Source organism: Salmo salar, chromosome 10, assembly GCF_965601325.2.
Source record: "Salmo salar chromosome 10, fSalSal1, whole genome shotgun sequence".
Lineage (NCBI taxonomy): Eukaryota > Metazoa > Chordata > Actinopteri > Salmoniformes > Salmonidae > Salmo > Salmo salar.
In genome coordinates, this window is record NC_138300.1 from 19,013,323 (window position 1) to 19,033,881 (window position 20,559).

The window sequence follows — 20,559 nt, forward strand, 5'->3', positions numbered from 1 at the left end:
AACAATGTATTGCCAAGACTGATGTGCACACATATACATTTGTGATGTCCAAAAACGTTAAGCCTTTTGAATGACTTAGCGTAATAGCTCCATTCTTATGTGGAACATTCTAGTTACACTGGATATAATGCTATGGAATCTGCTGAACTGACAATGTGTGCACTGTAAAACAAGAGCATGAGATCAGCACACTCAACTTTTCTGAAAGTAATCCAAGCTGACAACCATCACGCAGCAGGGACTTTCTTATCAAGCACAGCTCTGTCAAAACAAAACAGGAGAACAAACATTTCACATTCTCAGACATGACTTTTATTGGAGCATACGTTGCACATTGTGAATCAGAACACAGTAGAAAAGACTTTAAAACATTTTTAACTTTCTGTTTGTCTCTCGATGCCTGTCAGCGCCTTGTGGCATTTCCTGTTGGGACCCCAGGGACTCTCGCTGGCGAGGAGGGGGACTCCACTATCAACACAAAGGTCCTCCTCTGGACAGAGGGATAAACCTGGATGGATATGGTACGTGCTGCTAGCTACCTGTCCCATAAATCAAGGCAAGACAGTACATCTCTAATCCTGGTGGGCCAAATGAGTGTCTGTTCTAAAGCTCAACCTAGCTTCAGTAAGACTGTTGGTAGGAGTAAAACGTCATCAACAGCATTGAATGACGATTGGTTGGTTGAATCAGGTGCTCCGTGCAGATCAAAAACACAGAAACTGGGCTCCCTGCCCTACTCTGTCCGGGTTAACCATTTACTTCCAGAGAGAAGCAGCTGATTGGAAAAAACATAATTGTGTTTACGTGTGCACGATGAAGACTAGACTACTCACATTTCCCTGGCTTAGCATAAGACTTAGAAATCCTCTGAGACTACATCTTTCTAAACCCGCCAAGATCAGACATCCCCATATACATTATCATACAGTAAAGCCATATTCCTAAAAAAAAAAAAAAAAATCCCCCAAAATATATAGATTTATTGAACAGTAAAGTTGTAGACCAAGCTGATAGGGTGTCCTTTGTTTAAATGCCATCCATTTGCCACTGTCGTGGACAGTAGAGCACATTGCCTGCCTTGAGAGCTCGCCTGGATCTCACGATAGGACGACATGACAATAGTCATTCAGATTTCCAGCCAATTAGAGCTCATCGTGTCGTGTCCGGCCAATAATGGTCAGTTTGGAGAGCTCAGCGCGGAACTTCCCGTCTTTGTGGGTCACTGAAAGGGCGACAGGAGAGGAAATGAGTTACCGCATCATCATAACAAGTACAACGTCCAATCAAAAACAACATTCAGTAGATTGTTGCAATAAATTGTAGATTAAATCTTCAGTTTGGAAAATCATAGCTATGATGGCAGAATTATAGATCCATCATCAATTCCATCCAGTTTTGAGCTGCTGTGACAGACAGATGGAGTGTAGTAGATCAGCAGTAAGCAGACTAGTCATCTCACCTGTAGAATCTCCCACAGTGAATTCATCTTCCCTCAAAGTCACATCCCTCTGTCCTCCCACTGCAGTCTGGGACTGTGGAGAGGATGACAGCAGGGGATTGACGAGAAAATAAATAACAAACAAGGGAATGGGTGGGTGAATGGAAAAGAGAGTCATCACAGCAGAGGCAAGGAGAGTTAGTGGAGAGACAAGGTTGAAGAGTTAATCTGCTTCTCAGGAGCGCTGGTTATTTTCATCACAACGTTTAGTGAGTCATTTTTTTCTTCTTCTGTCTTTTCCCAGGGGACAGTGACGGCAGGAGGAGAGGTTGAACAGTGCTGTTCTGATGACAGCGTCTGTCTGGGGATTTGTCCTTGTGAGGGCAGCTGTTCAACAAGAGCCCTGTGGTAGAGCGGTGTGTGTGTGTGTGTGTGTGTGTGTGTGTGCTGCGATGTACAAAGCCTCCTCCCCCTGTCAGATTCCTCAGAACAGCGTTTCAGAACAGCGTTTCCCTGAATGGAGTTTTGGAAACCACTGGTGGGTTGCCATTAATTCATGTGGATTTGTGGCGAGAAACTGGGTCGTGACTACAATCATTGGTCTAGTTTACTTAGTAAATCAGAGGGAGATATCACAAGCTTACGGTGGATGGGTGGGTCGCAGCACAAACAGGTTTGGGAATCACTGCCTTAGAACTCTGTGTGCAACATACATGTGACGCGACTAATCTGAGACCGTTGCCTGTACTCTGAACACTGCAGCATTCACTTTGGAGAAGAATACATTGTTAGATCTGCATGCAACATGCTAACAATGTATTCTGACTGCAACATATACAGTTCTCTCAAATTCACCCCCCTACAGAGCCCTTAACGGGGGACAGGGGCACGTTCCCCCTCAGATTTGTCCTGTTTAAAACCAATAAACTATTTTGTTACATTTGTTGTTTCTCTAATACTACTAGCCACCTAGGAATGTTATAATGTAGGCTTTGCCTAGCCCAGATATTCCCAATCTCCCTACCTCATAACTAGCTACCAAGAAGCCATTTCAGGCAATCAATCAAGTTAGAGTAGCTAGCTTGTCTATTTTAGCTGGGATGCCTGCTGCCAATATTGGTAGACTTTAAAAAAGCAAGCAATTACTAAACATACTGAATACGACTCACATTTCTTTCCATCTTTTAATTTGACACTATACTCCAGCATTTTGGATTTGAGAAAATGATTTTTCTATGAGGCGACAATACATAATGTCACCTTTCATTTGAGGGTATTTTCATATATATGTTTTACCGTTTAGAAATGAAAGCACTTTATGTAGGCAATCTAGTCCCCCCCCCATCTGAAGGTGTCAATTATTTGGACTAATTCACATAGTGTATTACATTTAGTCAAATGTAATACTTTGTCCCATATTCCTAGCACGCAATGACTACATCAGGCTTGTGACTCTACAAACTTGTTGGATGCATTTGCAGTTTGTTTTGGTCGTGTTTCAGATTTTGTTGTGCCCAATAGAAATGAATGGTAAATAATGCATCGTGTCATTTGAGAACTTATTGTAAATAAGAATAGAATGTTTCTGAACACTTCTACATGAATGTGGATGCTACTATGATTGATTTAATAGGCCTACACTAAGGGCTCTTTTAACAAACCTAATGCAATGTAAACCTTAACGATAGGGTTATAAAATGTAGCCATTTTCCCTGGAGGAATGATGAGTTCAATGAAAGGGCTGGGTTTTGATGGCTTAAAGGGATACTTCGGGATTTTGGCAATGAGGTGCTGTAAATACAGTACTTCCCCAGAGGCAGATGAAGTCATGGATACCATTTTTATGTCACTGTCCAGTATGAAGGAAGTTAGTAGTGTCGTGAGCCAATGCCAAATAGCGTTAGCGCAATGACTTGAAGGAAGTTTATGGGCATCTTGCCATTTTCGCAAATTCTGTTGATGTCTTCGTGTTGTCAACCAACTCCAAATCGGCTGGGGGCACGGAAAATTCTTTCTAGTCCATTGTGGATTGATACAGTTTTATTAAAGTACTACTTAAGTCGTTTTTTGGGGTATCTGTACTTTACAACTTCTACCTTCCTAAAGAACATTATGTACTTTTTATTCCATACATTTTCCCTGACACCCAAAAGTACTTGTTACTGTTTTTTTTATGCTTAACAGGACAGGAAAATGGTCCAATTCGCACACTGGTCATCCCTCCTGCCTCTGATCTGGCAGACTGACTAAACTAACATGCTTCGTTTGTAATTAAATATGTCTGAGTGTTGGAGTGTGCCCCTGGCTATCCATAAATTAAAATAACATGGTGCCATCTGGTTTGATTAATAAAATGAATTTTAAATGATTTATTCTTTTACATTTTGATCAAGTATATTTTAGTAATTACATTTACTTTTGATACTTAAGTATATTTAAAACCAAATACTTCTAGACTTTCTCAAGTAGTATTTTATTGGGTGACTTCCACTGAGTCTTTATTATTTTTTTTTTAAATCAAGGTATTCTTACTTTTCAGTCAAGTATGACAATTGGGTACTTGTTCCACCACTGCATTATGGGAATATAGCCTACATGGAGGGGGTTTTATGCACATCCAAAATAATGTAAAAAGGATAAACTCCCAAACTTGATATTTTAATAAAGCATGAGTCAAACCCTTTATGATAGTGTCGGCTACTTGAACGCATTGGGTACCCCCCCCCCCCACAACCTTTGAGAGAAGGGGAGGCTATGGTTTTTAATCAAATTAAATGGGGGGGGACATGAGTTTATTATGTTTCTAAATGAGGTTTATGTGCACTAAAATCTCGTTCGATGTGCATGTGGGGAATGTGCGTCACGGCTGGATAGGCTGCGCTTCCGCTGTCAAAATCCATGCGTGTTACCAGCTTTAGGTTGGTCTTAAAATATCCCCACCAGCGCTGCCTGAAATTGGCATGTTAAGGACACACCTCAGATATTGCCACCCTTCCCATCTCCGCGCAAGCGAGCTCAGGTAAATTACCAATCCTGGCGCTAGTGTTTGAAAACAGAAGAGCGCCGACAGGTCGGAATTGCAAACGAGTGTGCGTTTGAAAATTGGGCTGCCAGCCAGCCGAAAATAGTTCTAAATTAACGACACCTTTTAAAATGGGGGGACTAGATACATAAAGTGCTTTCATCTCTAAACGGTAAAAGATATGTATGAAAATACCCTCAAATAAAAGGTGATGTTCTGTACTGTCGCCTCAAACATTTGATCTCAAATCCAAAATGCTGGAATGTAGAGGCAAAGTAAGTTTTAGCCTCACTGTCCAAATAAACATATATCTACAGTATGTGACTTGCCATAAATCTCTGATAATCTCTACCCATATAAAACCCTATACTAGCTTTGATTTAGCTTGCCATAAATCTCTCTGATAACCTCTACCCATATAAAACCCTATACTAGCTTTGATTTAGCTTGCCAGTAAATCAGGATATGAAGTCAGACGACGTGTAGGTACACACTGGAAACTCAGAAGAAGTGTTTCCATGGGGATGTGCAGTTTTACCTCATCATCACAGACAGAAAATGGTGCACTTGAGCCAGGAGACCAGAGGGGAAGACAAGTCAATGCTACAGCAACAATATGCTGATATTGGACATATGTTATCTTCTTTAAACAACAAAACATGTTCGCAATGTTTCTGCTCCAATGCATTATTATGTAGAGATGCAGATATGATAGCAAATTAGATTACCCATCTGTATGTTGGATACTTACATATGCGCTGGCATATTCAATCTTGGCTCCTTTCAGCTCGGCCTTGAACTGAGTGAAAAACAAGTAGGACTTCCCCTGGGGTCTGTCAGCAAAAAGGAAGAAATCAAAATGAAGTCTGATTCCGCTATTAGTTATTTATTAGGCAAAGCCAAGATGACAAACTGGAACTGATTGACCTGGGACATCTCGTGGTGAATAACCACCATGCAGCACTGGAATGAGTAAGTAATTCAGTGTACATGGATCTCCGCATCCTAACGTCCGTTGTTCAGAGTGGAACCTCAGACTGATTTACAGCTTACCTCCACACTGAGCAGGAGAACAGGCCGTCATCATCACTTAGGCCCACACTCATCAGCCATTGCTGTTAAAACAACACAACATGAATACATGTTATTAGAATATCAAGATTTTGATGATATCTGAGGAGTATGACAAAGGTTGAAATGTACTTTCTGTTGATCTACTTTAGAATTGAGTTGTACACTCGAAAGCTATTAATCCATTTACAGCAGGTAGCCTATGTTTCAACGCTAGACTAGAATGAAATGTCCTGTTTATTAGGTTGAAATAACCTCGACTTTGATTAGGATACAACTTACCTCATTGGTTCCCCCTTGTGATGCATAAGTAAATGAACATTCATATTCTCTCTGAAAGAAGTAGGAATTGTTGAAATGAATTACATTTTCTTGGTGATTAAATGGAGCCAGGAATGAACATAATTAATAGACAAGACAAATGTGTGTTAATTGTTTGGGAGTCAAATTACAGCTACCGTAGCTGATTAGCTCATTATTTCAAAGATCTGCAATTTGTAATAAATAGTGGCACTTGATTTTCAAATGTATTGGCTACTATTGTATATTTAAGCAATAAGGTCCGAGGTGGTGTGGTATATGGCCAATACACCACGGCTAAGGGCTGTTCTTAGCACAACACGGGGTGCCTGGATACAGCCCTTAGATGTGATATTGGCTAAATACCACAAACCCCTGAGGTGCGCTATTGCTATTATAAAGAGGTTACCAACATAATTAGAACAATAAACAAGTTGTTTTGCATCATACTCGTGGCATATTGTCTCATGGTGCTTTTAAGACAACTGGGAACTTGAGAAATAAAACTAGGTCATATCATGACGTCAGAAAGTCGGAGCTCTAGAAAGATGCCAGTTTCCGACTTGGATGACGGTTCAAAACTATTTTTCCCCAAGTTCCCAGTTGTCAAACGCACTGAAGTCAGAAGTTGGAGATTTCCTAGTTCCCAGTTGTTTTGAACATGGCATCATTTACCACGGCTTTCAACCAATCAGCATCCAGGAGGCAAACTACCCAGTTTAAAATGAAGTAATAAGACATGAGGTGTGGTATATGGCCATATACCACAAACCCCTGAGGTGCCTTATTGCTATTATAAAACAGGTTACCAACGTAATTAGAACAGTACAAGTTATTTGTATATACAGTACCACAGCTTTCAGCCAATCAGCATTCAGGGCTCGAACCACTCAGTTTATAATTGTGATTGAACATAAAACATTAGCTGTGTTCGAATACCCATACTAACATACTTAATGAGTATATACTACATTCATTTGTAAACTAACGGTATCCTTTCAGTTGAGTGTACTAGCACTTCACCTGTCTACCGGGAGTGGATGCTGTGGCTATGCAACTTGCTTGCTTGTTAGACATCTTACTACTTCATTAACAATGTCCATTGAGAACGCACAACAACTAGACCATTTAGCTAAGCTAAGAATGACTTGATTATACACGTCAATAAGCGTATGGTAGTTAGATAGCATATAGTTAATATAGTGGCAAGTTCGATGTATTAGTAGCCAACTAGCGTTAGGACGGTAGCTAGCTAACATACCAGTACATACAAGCAATTGCTGTAATGATATGCTATGCGGTTCGTAAAGGCTAGCGAGGCTAACAAATTGTCAGACAACGTAACGTGCAACGTAACTTATTTGAAAATACATTACTTTATTACATTGCCTTGACATTTATCATAATTAATTAAAGCTATTAATTTGTATCTTCTTTCGTCAGACTTTGGCTGCATATATTCCGCCACTTTCTTCAAATCTGAAAATATTGTGAAGCCACGGAAAGTGTCCAAAAGCTCGGAAAGGCATGGAAAGTGTCCACTGCTTGTATACTTTGGATTTTGGCGAATGTAGTACGATATCCGGGAACTTCAGGCATACTAACTATATCCATACTATTTGCTAAACAACTTTTTAAAAAAAAATTTTTTTTTAAAAGAGACACTCAATTTCTGCTGATGCCAACTTCTAGAAGTCACAGTGGGGCAACAGTATTTGGCTTTCACATGCCTCTGAACGCTCTGCTGGAGTCATTACAATAAAAAAATACCTTTGGTAGTAATATTCTACACTCGGACTGTGACCCCATTGATCACTTTATTTGTCTTGTGATCAGTTACAATGACATTACGCTCATTACTGTAAACTTCTACGGGTACAACGCCAAACATGAGAATGATGAGTTGCTTGAATCTGTAGAGAAACACATACTTCATTGGTTATCTAAATGTCCCAATTTGTTATTATTGATAGGAGGGGACTTTAACATTACTATAGATAATTCAACTGATTGGTTGGCCTACCTGGGGGCCATCTATCAGAATTTGGTTTAATACTTTTTATGGAAAAGTTTGATCTTACTGATATATGGTGAGAGGTTTCAGGCCGATGGATCATTGACTTGGAGTAACAAAACAGGTTCCAGACAGTCCAGGATAGATTTTTGGCTTATATCGAAATGTATTGATAGTGTGTTACTACAAATATTTGTACTAGTCCCCTCACGGGCCATTTACATTGATGTAAAAATATTGAACCCTAATACTAACCTTGGTAGAGCATCCTACTGGAAGCTAAATAGCTTTGTATTAAATAATTATATAGTTAAGTGAGGTTAAAGGTCTGCTCTCACACTTTTGGGAAAGGGCTTGTGGAGAAAAATCTTATTGCTAGAACTGGGAGCTCTTTCAATTTGAGGTGGCCAAAGACCTTAGAAAATCTGGTAGTCGGCCTCCCGAGTGGGGCAGTGGTCTAAGGTACTGCATCGCAGTGCCACTAGAGGTTTTGGGTTCGAGTCCAGGCTCTGTCACAGCCGGCCGCAACCGGGAAACCTATGGGGCGGCACACAATTGGCCCAGCGTCGTCCGGGTTAGGGGAGGGTTTGGCCGGCAGGGATGTCCTTGTCCCATCACGCACAAGCGACTCCTGTGCTGGGCCGGGTGCAGCGCACACTGACACGGTCGCCAGGTGTACGGTGTTTCCTCCGACACATTGGTGAGGCTGGCTTCCGGGTTAAGTGGGCATTGTGTCAAGAAGCAGTGCGGCTTGGTTGGGTTGTGTTTCGCAGGACGCACGGCTCTCGACCGTCGCCTCTCCCGAGTCCATACGGGAGTTGCAGCGATGAGACAAGACTAACTACCAACTGGATACCACGAAATTGGGGAGAAAAAGGGGTAAAAAAAAGATATATATAAACATTTGAAATCTGGTAGTCATCTTGCTCAGACCAGAAGAGCTGAGGCGGAAAAGGTGATCATCTCAGAGGTCCCCAGCCAGCCTCTTGGGGAGGAAAAGATGGAACTGATTGAGTTACAAAATAAACTGAATAATATATTATATAGGGAGAGAGATTAAATAAACTGACTTGCCTAGTTAAATAAAGGTTAAATCTATTTTAAAAATGTCCCTTTTGTACTGATTTGTTGTAAATAAAAATACAAAATATATCCATACTATGACCAATAAGCAATTTACTTCACAAATTGTACGGTTAGTATGAGTATTCGAACACAGCTATTGACTCTGGAAAATTAGCATGGGGGAAATATAGCTCAATTCTAGACCAATGAATGGCCTCCTTGTGGCACTCTAGTAGAGACGTGTCAGCATATCAGAGGTCGTTTCCTCATCATCATGCGACGACCAAAGACTTTTCAAAATCTTGGTTGTTTTTAGATATGAATTCTAATTGAAAACTGTGAGTGGTGCCATCATATGCCTAGTTGTTATTTTAATTAGCAAGCATAGCTATGTGAATATTCCACAACAAGACAGCTTGCGGGGAATTATCCAGCAAATTAGCATGCTGGCTAACCCTCTTTGGCTAAGCAGTCAATTCGTATGCATATGTGCCACACACATTATCTAATAAATAGTAAGATAAACAGCTCCTTGACGACAAAATTGTGCTGAGCACACAATGCAGCATACACGACTTCACTAGCAGTACTGTTTCCTAGCTGAATGTTGTTGCGAGCTTTCATGCATCACAGCTCTCTACCAAGCTAGCATAACTAACGTTAACTAGCTAATATCGTTTACCATTTTCTCGGAGAACGTGTGCACCTCTCCGCCGGGTTTTACGTTGAATTCCACTGTTTTCGTCCGGTCATCGGCACTAGCCAATGCAACTATTAATGTTACAAACAATAAAGCAAGAAAATACAAGTTATTGACGATGGCCATTTTGGTCTACTGATATTAAATGGTTTACAGGAAGTGATGTATATAAACCCTGGATTACAGAGGCTATGTAATGGCCTTGAGAGGATTTGAAGACACCAGTCGGCCATATTGGCACTCCCCAGTATTTTATTTTTTATTTAACCTTTATTTAACTAGGCAAGTCTGTTAAGAACAAGTTCTTATTTACAATGACGACCTAACCATGACGACGCTGGGCCAATCATGGCCGGTTGTGATACAGCCTGGAATCAAACCAGGGTCTGTAGTGACGCCTCTAACACTGATATGCAGTGCCTTAAACCGCTGTGATCCTCCATAGGAATGAATGGAATTGTACAGTATTTCAATTTCAACTACAAGTATTTAAGTATTTTTTTTAAAACTGGGGATAGTAACATTAGTAATCTCTAAAAATGATGCTTAACGAATGTTTTTATATTTTTTATATTTTATGTTTAGCTCACATAATACAATGTAAAAGTATGCATTAAGGTGTCTGTAATATAATACATGTGGTAAAAAAATTATGTACAAATTAATAAATGCATTTCTATAGCTTCTAAAAAAAAGATTACAGCTGTAGGGAGTGCTAAGATGGAGGCATGGTGGATTCAATACAGCGCCTCCTAAAGGTTGTCTAGTGTATAGTGTATATATAAATCGATGGTTGCTAGATAAACTGCGCACAAATAACTGTGAACTCGGATATCTCCGACTTCAGTGCGTTAATGACATCTGGGTCGGAAAGTTGGAGCTCTAGAATAACAAATTCCTATTTGGATGACCGGTCAAAACGATATTTTCCAGTCTGAGCTAGTTTTTCCTTAAGTAATCTCTAAAAATGATGCTTAACGAATGTTTTTATATTTTTTATATTTTATGTTTAGCTCACATAATACAATGTAAAAGTATGCATTAAGGTGTCTGTAATATAATACATGTGGTAAAAAAATTATGTACAAATTAATAAATGCATTTCTATAGCTTCTAAAAAAAAGATTACAGCTGTAGGGAGTGCTAAGATGGAGGCATGGTGGATTCAATACAGCGCCTCCTAAAGGTTGTCTAGTGTATAGTGTATATATAAATCGATGGTTGCTAGATAAACTGCGCACAAATAACTGTGAACTCGGATATCTCCGACTTCAGTGCGTTAATGACATCTGGGTCGGAAAGTTGGAGCTCTAGAATAACAAATTCCTATTTGGATGACCGGTCAAAACGATATTTTCCAGTCTGAGCTAGTTTTTCCCTAAGTTCCCAGATGTCATTAACGCACTGAAGTCAGAGATCTCCAAGTTCCCAGTTGGAAAGTCGGACCTCGATTTCCCAGTTGTCGTGAAAGCACCAATAATGTTTGTGTGAGTGTCATCACATGGAAATAAAATAAAATGTTATTCGTCACATGCTTGGTAAACAATGCAGAGAGGGAGAAAATAGAGAAATAATAGAAAAGTAATAACATGTAATAATAAATACACAATGAGGGATGACAACTTGGCTATGAACACGGGGTACCAATACCGAGTCAATGTGTAGGACACAGCTACTCATTCCAGGGTTTGTCTTTATTTTTACTATTTTCTACATTGTAGAATAATAGTGAAGACTTCAAAACTATGAAATAACAGATATGGAATCATGTAGTAACCAAAAAAGTGTTAAACAAATCAAAATATATTTTATAATTGAGATTCTTCAAAATAGCCGCCTTCATGACAACTTTGCACACTCTTGGCATTCTCTCAACCAGCATCATGAGGTAGCCACCTGGAATGCATTTCAATTAACAGGTGGGCTTTGTTAAAAGTTAGTTTGTGAAATGTCTTTCCTTCTCAATGTGTTTGAGCCAACCAGTGGTGTTGTGACAAGGGAGGGGTGGTATACAGAAGATAGCCCTATTTGGTAAAAGACCAAGTCCATATTATGGCAAGAACAGTGTACAGTTAGTTTCCTTGTTTTCCCATCCAGAATGGTTCTTCTTCACACTTCTACCTATTTGTGTCTGTCTTGCTGCTACATCAAATTAAAGATGGTGTGTATAAAAATAAGGTTAATGATGAAAATAACAAGCTTTTTAATGTTTGACTGATGATTTTGGGAGATGGTTGTACTCCATGACCTCCTCACCAGTCGGCAGAAGGTTATCATAAATACTCCAGAGGTATTTCCTCTTGTCAAGGGATGTGTTGAGGGTTTTTCATGGAGTAGGTATTTTCATGGAGCAATTTAAGCAGTAGCATCAGAGTCATTCCATAGACCAATTTGACATTTGCCTTTAATGAATTACCTCCATCCAGCTGATCAAACAGGAGCCTATTGTACTTCCATGGCATGTTTAAGATTACCAGGAAATCAGGCAATGTACTTAACTTGGAGTCATTTCAACTTAACTCGTGATCAGCATTTCCGTTATAAAATCAGGAACAGGCACCACCATGTTACAGTACTTCACCCAAATTTCCATCATTAATATTTCAAGGGTATTCTGGACTAGTTAACGTTTTCCATTTCGCAATGGGAACCATGAGATAGAGGCTCTGCAATGGTGGAAAAAGTATCCAATTGTCATACTTGAGTAAAAGTAAAGATACCTTAATCTTACTCAAGTAAAAGTGAAAGTCACCCAATAAAATACTACTTGAATAAAAGTCTAAAAGTATATGGTTTTAAATATACTTATGTATCAAAAGTGTAATTGCAAAAATATACTTAAGTATCAAAAGTAAAACTACAAGTATAAATCATTTAAAATTCCTTATATTAAGCAAACCAGACGGCACAATTTTCTTGTTTTATTTATTTACGGATAGCTAGGGGCACACTCCAACTCTCAGACATAATTTACAAATGAAGCATTTGTGTTTAGTGAGTCTGCCAGATAAGAGACAGTAGGGATGACCAGGGATTGGACCATTTTCCTGTCCTGCTAAGCATTGAAAATGTAACAAGTAATTGTGGGTGTTAGGGAAAATGTATGGAGTAAAAAGCACATTATTTTCTTTAGGAATGTAGTGCAGTAGAAGTAAAAGTTGTCAAAAATATAAATAGTAATGTAAAGTACAAATACCCCCAAAAACTACTTAAGTAGTACTTTCAAGTATTTTTAGTTAAGTACTTTCCACCACTGAGGCTCTGGTTAACACTTCGGCTGAATGTAAACACAGTTCAAGAATTCCTAGACATCCAACATGTAGTTGACACCAGGGGAGACAGTATTAATGACATACTGGGAGAGAAACTAGCAAAATACAAGAAACTCAAACCTTAAATTTATCTTTCAAAAGAAACACAATGTGCTAAGTTAGATAATTTCATACATTTCTCTGAGGCATGCCGTGTTATCTTAAATAATTTAAGAAATTAACCAAATGGTTTTGAGCTTAGCTTGAGTTAAACCTGACATGATAAAAATCTGTTGTTCTGCCCCTGAACAAGGCAGTTAACCCACTGTTCCCCGGTAGGCCGTCATTGTAAATAAGAATTTGTTCTTAACTGATTTGCCTAGTTAAATAAAGGTTAAATAAAATAAAAATAAATTGAGTCTCATATTAAACGGTCTGTATACCTGTAAGGTTCTGTATTTCTTTTTTTAGTAGTCCTTGTGTTCTGTTTCTTTGTGTTCTTGAACACAGCCCTGTCTTTCATTTTTGTTCATTGATTTCATCTGTGTTAGTTACTCACCTGCTCTCACCAGCTCCTTATTTAGTTCAGTTCATTCTGTTTGTGCCTTTGTGAGGTATTGTTCGTTTTGACTCTACTAAGCCTTTTCCTAGCTCGTTTGTGAGAAGCAGTTATAGCTTTCAGTCCTAGTATTGATTCACCTGCCTGTTTGCCTACCTGTGTATGACCATTGCCTGCCTGTGACCACGATTCCTGCCTTCTGTGGCAAAATAAACACCTGCCGCGCTCTGCATGTGAACCTACACCTTTTTCTCCCTGAGTATTCATTACAATTCTTATGTAAATAAGGTATTTCTGTTTCATTTTCTATAGATTTGCACATACACAAACTTTTCGCTTTGCCATTATGGGGTATTGTGTGTGTGTGGACTGATGAGGAAAAAAAACATTTCATAGATTTTAGAATAAGTCTGTAACAAAAAGGGGAAGGGGTCTGAATACTTTTCGAATGCACTGTAAGTCGCAATGGATAAAAGCGTCTGATAAATTACAAATGTAAATGTCAATACATAAGGATATATAGTACATATAATCTCATAAATACAGTTCAATTGAGTACAGGCTAACTGAATGAACAACAAAGATGGAATGCAATATGACTTTATTGTGCGCTGCTAATAAGCTTCAAGGTAAAAAGGTGAATGACATTCCGCACATGGCTAACAGGAAAGAGAAGAAACAAGACGCTATGCTGCTGATACTGTAATGACCTGGCTAGATCATAAAGGAACAATTGTCCAGACAGAGCGTTGAGTTTACGAATTCACGGTTTATTAACCCAACTTGACACAGGCTACTGTTTGGCCGTAGCCCACGCCAAATAAATTAAAGATACCCAATAAAACAACAGTGACCTTCTCTTGTGAAGGCCAGACGTAAGAGAGAGAACAATGGCTAAACCTGGTCTTAACTTCCAATGCTCCATCCCCCTGCCTACATCCCCCTCAGAAAAAATATTGCAGTAAAACGAGTCCTATATTGACATAACCTGAAAGGCCGCTCAGCAAGGAAGAAGCCACTGCTCCAAAACCGCCATAAAAAGCCAGATTACGGTTTGCAACTGCACATAGGGGCAAAGCTCATACTTCTTGGAGAAATGTCCTCTGGTCTGATGAAACAAAACTAGAACTGTTTGGCCATAATGACCATCGTTATGTTTGGAGGAAAAAGGGGGATGCTTGCAAGCTGAAGAACACCATCCTAACTGTGAAGCACGGGGTGGCAGCATCATGTTGTGGGGGTGCTTTGCTGCAGGAGGGACTGGTGCACTTCACAAAAGAGATGGCATCACGAGGAATGAAAATGATGTGGATATATTGAAGCAACATCTCAAGACATCAGTCAGGAAGTTAAAGCTTGGTCGCAAATGAGTCTTCCAAATGGACAATGACCCCAAGCATACTTCCAAAGTTGTGGCAAAATGGCTTAAGGACAACAAAGTCAAGGTATTGGACTGGCCATCACAAAGCCCTGACCTCAATCCTATAGAAAATGTTTGGGCAGAACTGAAAAAGCGTGTGCGAGCAAGGAGGCCTACAAACTTGACTCAGTTACACCAGCTCTGTCAGGGGGAATGGGCCAAAATGTACCCAACTTATTGTGGGAAGCTTGTGGAAGGCTACCTGAAACATTTGACCCAAGTTAAACAATTTAAAGGAAATGCTACCATATACTAATTGAGTGTATGTAAACTTCTGACCCACTGGGAATGTGATGAAAGAAATAAAAGCTGAAATAAATCATTCTCTCTACTATTATTCTGACATTTCACATTCTTTAAAATAAAGTGGTGATCCTAACTGACCTTAGACAGGGCATTTTTACTAGGATTAAATGTCAGGAATTGTGATAAACTGAGTTTAAACGTATTTTGCTAAGGTGTATGTAAACTTCTGACTTCAACCATATGTGTGGCTCATTTAAATGGTAAACAAGACTCGTCTGTCTTGGTTATCATTGGCAAGTGCATGGTAGCAGAAAATGGCCCCCTCCATCAAAGCAATTTAGGATCAACTCCTGTGGAATCAATGACACAAACACATATTTCACAGTACCAGAAATAAAATGTGTACATAGATGATATACGGAAAGTCTCTGACTTACAGTTCCTGGCGTGGACATAGGTTCCTGTGAACCTGATCTCACACCTCACTATCAAATCAAATTTCAAATCAAATTTATTTATAAAGCCCTTCTTACATCAGCTGATGTCACAAAGTGCTGTACAGAAAACCAGCCTAAAACCCCAAAACAGCAAGCAATGCAGGTGTAGAAGCACGGTGACTAGGAAAAACTCTCTAGACAGGCCAGAACCTAGGAAGAAACCTAGAGAGGAACCAGGCTATGAGGGGTGGCCAGTCTTCTTCTGGCTGTGCCGGGTGGAGATTATAACAGAACAGGGCCAAGATGTTCAAATGTTCATAGACTATGTTGTTTGAGAAATCTGACTCCTGCACTTGCATAGTTGGGTTCACCATCACCAGGTATGACATCATGAGGCAAGATAGGACAATGACATGTTGCTAGTTAGGCAATAGATTTTGGAAAAATGAAAAAAATAATATTGTTTCCAGGTGGCACATGTGATGTCAATCAATGTTGTCATTGTAGGTGTCATAGCAACCAGGACCCAATCCCTGCACCAAACACATGCAAAAGCAGATGTGATGAAAAACACATAAACTGATTGATCGATCGATTAAACAATCAGAGCTTGTGTGTGTGCGGTGCAAGCCAAGCATCTGCGGACTCTTGGGTCACAGCTGGTGTCCTCCTGACAGAAGCTGGCCTTGTGTCCCTCTGCCACCTTCTTGCCTGTGATGACATCCAGCAGGTCATAGTTACTGAAGGCCTCCATGCTGTGGTAGTGCTGGTGGCAGCTGTTCCATTAACACTGGTGTCTGGGTTTGACTGGGAGGAAGTCAGCTGTCCCCTGGTTCTTCACCCTTTGTGGAAAACCTCCGTCCTGTAGTCTCTGACACCTGGTCGATATGTTGACCTGGTGACTAAGACCAGGAGTTTCTCCTGACAGTGTGACCTGACCATAACTTTCTTGGTCAGAAAAAACTCCTGTCCCCAATTATGACTGATAAGTGCATGGAAAGTCATTTGAATTATCATTGATGACAACTTAATAACAACATAATAACAAGTTAGTATCAGTTCACCTATTATGCTTTAGAGTACACTGAGGAGGAGGGTACTTTTGACTTTCATTTGGAGTTTATTTTACTTGGTAGAGCAGAGAGAGAAAATCTAGGTCGGATGCCAGGTTGTAGGGCGCTCTATTATTATACTATTACTCCCGAGCCGGCCAACGCCAAACAAGTCTGGTCCATACAACCAGTCTGATTTCTACCTAATCAATCAAATAACTGTAGATGTCATTTGTGACGTAATACATAGATAATGTCAAGGTAAATGTTTTAGCGCAATTGATCTTACACGGATATGCATAATCAATCATAAAACATAAACTCCTACCATGACAGACCGTTTTCCTCTCCAGCACATCTCAGGGCATACATCTGTACACGTTGGATATAATAAGCAGCTTGGATATAGTAGGGGCCAGGAACAAGGTCTGGGAGACCAGAGAAGAGAAATCACAAGCCATCCATGTTAGTTGTATGATTTCCATGGAACTGTGAGAGTATTATACGTTGTTTGTAATATGCTGTACTGTTATCTGGATGTAAAAATAATGCAAAGCAAATACTCTATAAGGTATATTGTCACATCACCATTATGAAATAATCTGGTGCCACAGCCTGTTCTCGGTGGATGACGCACAGGTGCTGTGCTTCTCCAGCCTAACGGGTACATGTTATAGAAACTGCATTTTGGTGTTTTTTGTTTGGATCGGTGGGATCATCAGCTATCATATTATTACTTTCAATCGTTCTTGGTTGCTGGGGCTGCGAGCGAGTCATTGCTGGGGCTGCGAGCGAGTCATTGCTGGGGCTGCGAGCGAGTCATTGCTGGGGCTGCGAGCGAGTCCACGCCATTGTCAGAAAGCGCACTCTTCGCAGTTGGAGATGCATTTGATTCTGGAGCTGGAATGCGTCTGGATGAGGAAATGGAATCGGAGGCTTGAGCAGTGCGCTGGGCGCGTTGTCTAGTGTTTGCATCATCGGCATTATTCATACCACGATGTGGGTACCTGGGTTGATGCTTATTGCTTCTGGTCTCTCGTGTCGCGCCTGGTTTGTGCCGCGACCATGCGTAATCTCCTCGCTCTTAACTGGTGACGCAAAGACTTGTCGTCGAACCGGCAGGCTGACATCATCCCGAGCAGGGTTTCGTCCTCCCCTCGGGATCCCACTGCCTGAGAACTCCTGGAGAGCCCCGAGACCGGTACCGTTGGAAGTGGAGCCGGTGCCTCCTTGGGGAGGCAGACGCGCTCCTGGGTATCCCACCGGCTCCGTGTCCCCCGGGGATGTTTCTGGCCGCGCTCGTGCATTGGCGGCCTATGGCGAAGGTCTAGTGACCAATATCGGAGCCCAGAACCAAGAACTCTGACTCACTGTTCAGCATATGTTGGGTTTCGATCGAATGCTCTCCTCCAGATTCAATGTTCTAGTTATATAGAGCAGGGTTCTCCAACCCTGTTCCTGGAGAGATACCCTACAGTAGGTTTTCCTTTCAACCCCAGTTGTAACTAACCTGATTCAGTTTATCAACCAGCTAATTATTATAATCAAGTGCGCTAGATTAGGGTTGGAGCGAAAACCTACAGGAAGGTAGCTCTCCATGAACAGGGTTGGAGAGCCCTGTTCTAGGGGATCTATTTGGTGCAGAAGTTGGGTGATGACTGTTGAAATTCCTCTCGGTGGTCAGGTAGAGCTCAGCAGGTGGTCTCCTCGCCTGGGCCGGTGCGTGACATTCAGACCCGGTGCTGTGTAATCTATACACCCGACCGTTGTTCTCCCATTGGATTCTGTGTCTCGCGTGCTTAAATGGAGCTGTCCAGTGCTTAAACGAACCCGAACATAAAGCAGGCAGAACGGTAGAGGATAACCTCTACATGGTTAAACTTATTTGAACTATACCAAACTCTGTGACATTAACTTCTGTAAAAATGTAGTCTAAGTGATGCTGGGTTACGGGTGATGTTTTGTACACACACTTGATTCCGTCATGCAGTTGCGCACCACATCTCCACAGTGAATGTCAGGTATAACTACTTGGAAGGTGGAAATGTAGGCACTACTTTCATAGAATTTGTTTTTCTACGCATGCACAGACAGGAGCAAGGGCTTATTTTACAAATACCATGTTTAACTTAACCGTCAGTCTATATAACTATTTACACTTTGCGTATAGGTGGTAGGTAGTCCTTTCCCAATGCACGTTGAGATTTTGTACTGAAAAGGCAAGATATCTAAAAGTAAATAAAGTGATTTTAGTTGTGTCCCTGATTGGTCATCCAAATTTGATACATTTTTTGTCAAATATCGTGGCACACCTTTCGGCAAAATTGGTAACTTCTGTCACAAGTGACTAATCGTCATCATAAGCAATACGTTTTATACGTGGATTAAATTGAAAGCATTCATAATACTTGAGTAGAAAATGTGTCATAGTAGGAGCTATTTGCGTCAGGAAAATAAGCACACAGGCAGGTGGCGCGCGCTGCGGCTGCATGGCTCTGTGAGATCCATTCACACGGTTTATTTGAACGGTAAATGCCACACGGTAAAATCACACAGTGGGCTTTGTGTTACCTCGCACTACTTCTCTGAAATACTGTAGTGCATACCATACAGCTGAGGGATAACAATAGGGGTTATCAAGTTCTGTTTCTCTGACTCTCTTTAATCTAGTAACTCGATTACCACCACATAAACCTTGCCACAAGATGGCAGTGGAACTCTAGTGGAACTCCAGGGAAGGTAGCCTGTTTATTTACTGAGTTTAAAAAACGTAGTGCACTTGACTCGGTTAAGTAACACTCCAAAATGCCTGCCATAGGACCTGCTGTCAGGTTAACCCCATGCTGTTCCGTACAGGGTAGCAGTCATAGAGTTAGACAGAGGACTCTAGATGGATAAAACCTTTTTGGGCATGGACATTGATTGCCACTGAAGGCTTTCAACGGGGTGGGACTTCCTATTGGTTGAGGAAGAATCACATGATTCCATCCGGTCATCAGGAGGGATCTGCCAATGAATTATATTCATGAGCAAACACTAGGTGGCAGTATGCACCCTTTCAGTTTGTTTGCCAACTCGTACATGTAATAGGAAAAAATGTACTACTTCAAAATGGAGGTTGCCTCAATGGTGCCATCTGTGTGATCACAGAGCCATAATGGGACACATGAATATAATATGAGTATACACTTAATTTACTTCAAGAGCACCATGATGGATGACAAGGTTGACATCTAAATGAGGGTTTATTTTATAAACCCTCATTTATACATCTGCAGTGAAGAACAAACATGCAATACTTTTTGCCAGTATTACCCAGACATTGATTATATAGTTACATAAGACCGTGAAACTGATCTGTATCTCACTTAATGGTTTCTGATGATTGGACAGAATCATTATGGAAGTCTTGGCTGCTGTCAAACAGCGTGAACTATTCCTTCCTCAGAGATGTGATACCTAACAGGTCAGATTTGTTACGGTCCTGGTCAGATATGTTACATGAAGCCTTCACGTCAGATCTGTTACAGTGCAGGAGCCTTAGAATAGTCTGTAACTGAAGAGATCTAATTATCCCTGTCCGATGGCAGTATACAGTAGAGTACGAATGCCTGTATGTTATGAATAGTATGATCAAAAGATTATGTAAGCTATTGCATATACTGTGCATAAAATGCCTCCACGACCACTTCTGTGGTATACCATTATAACATATACATTGGATTTAATAGAGTAAATATACAGCTCAGTTCTGTGCCAGTGCAACTTAGATGCAACAGTTGTCCAGCCATTATATGTTGCAAGGTGACAGAGGATAGGGACAGTAGGTTTCTGTGGGAAAGCACGAGGTTTATTGTGCGTCATTCTGTTTCCACTCATTATATACGTGATTGAGAGGGTGTAGAGTGGCTTCATAAGAGACCATGATTGAGAGAGCAGGTCTCGCCGTTCCCCTGCTTTGTCCCCCTCTGATGCATTGTGTAC

At 40.6% G+C, this 20,559-nt stretch overlaps 1 protein-coding gene across 1 annotated transcript; it reads right to left on the reverse strand.

Moving 5' to 3' along the window:
• Positions 1–289: 289 nt before the first annotated feature.
• On the reverse strand, positions 290–9,798 carry LOC106613675 (myeloid-derived growth factor). The gene is made up of 6 exons (XM_014216182.3): positions 9,593–9,798; positions 5,814–5,864; positions 5,514–5,575; positions 5,212–5,293; positions 1,460–1,532; positions 290–1,222 (listed from the first exon to the last, which is right to left on the reverse strand). The coding sequence occupies exons 1-6, from the start codon at positions 9,734–9,736 to the stop codon at positions 1,143–1,145; spliced, it is 492 nt and encodes a 163-aa protein (XP_014071657.1). The 5' UTR covers positions 9,737–9,798; the 3' UTR covers positions 290–1,142.
• Positions 9,799–20,559: the final 10,761 nt, after the last annotated feature.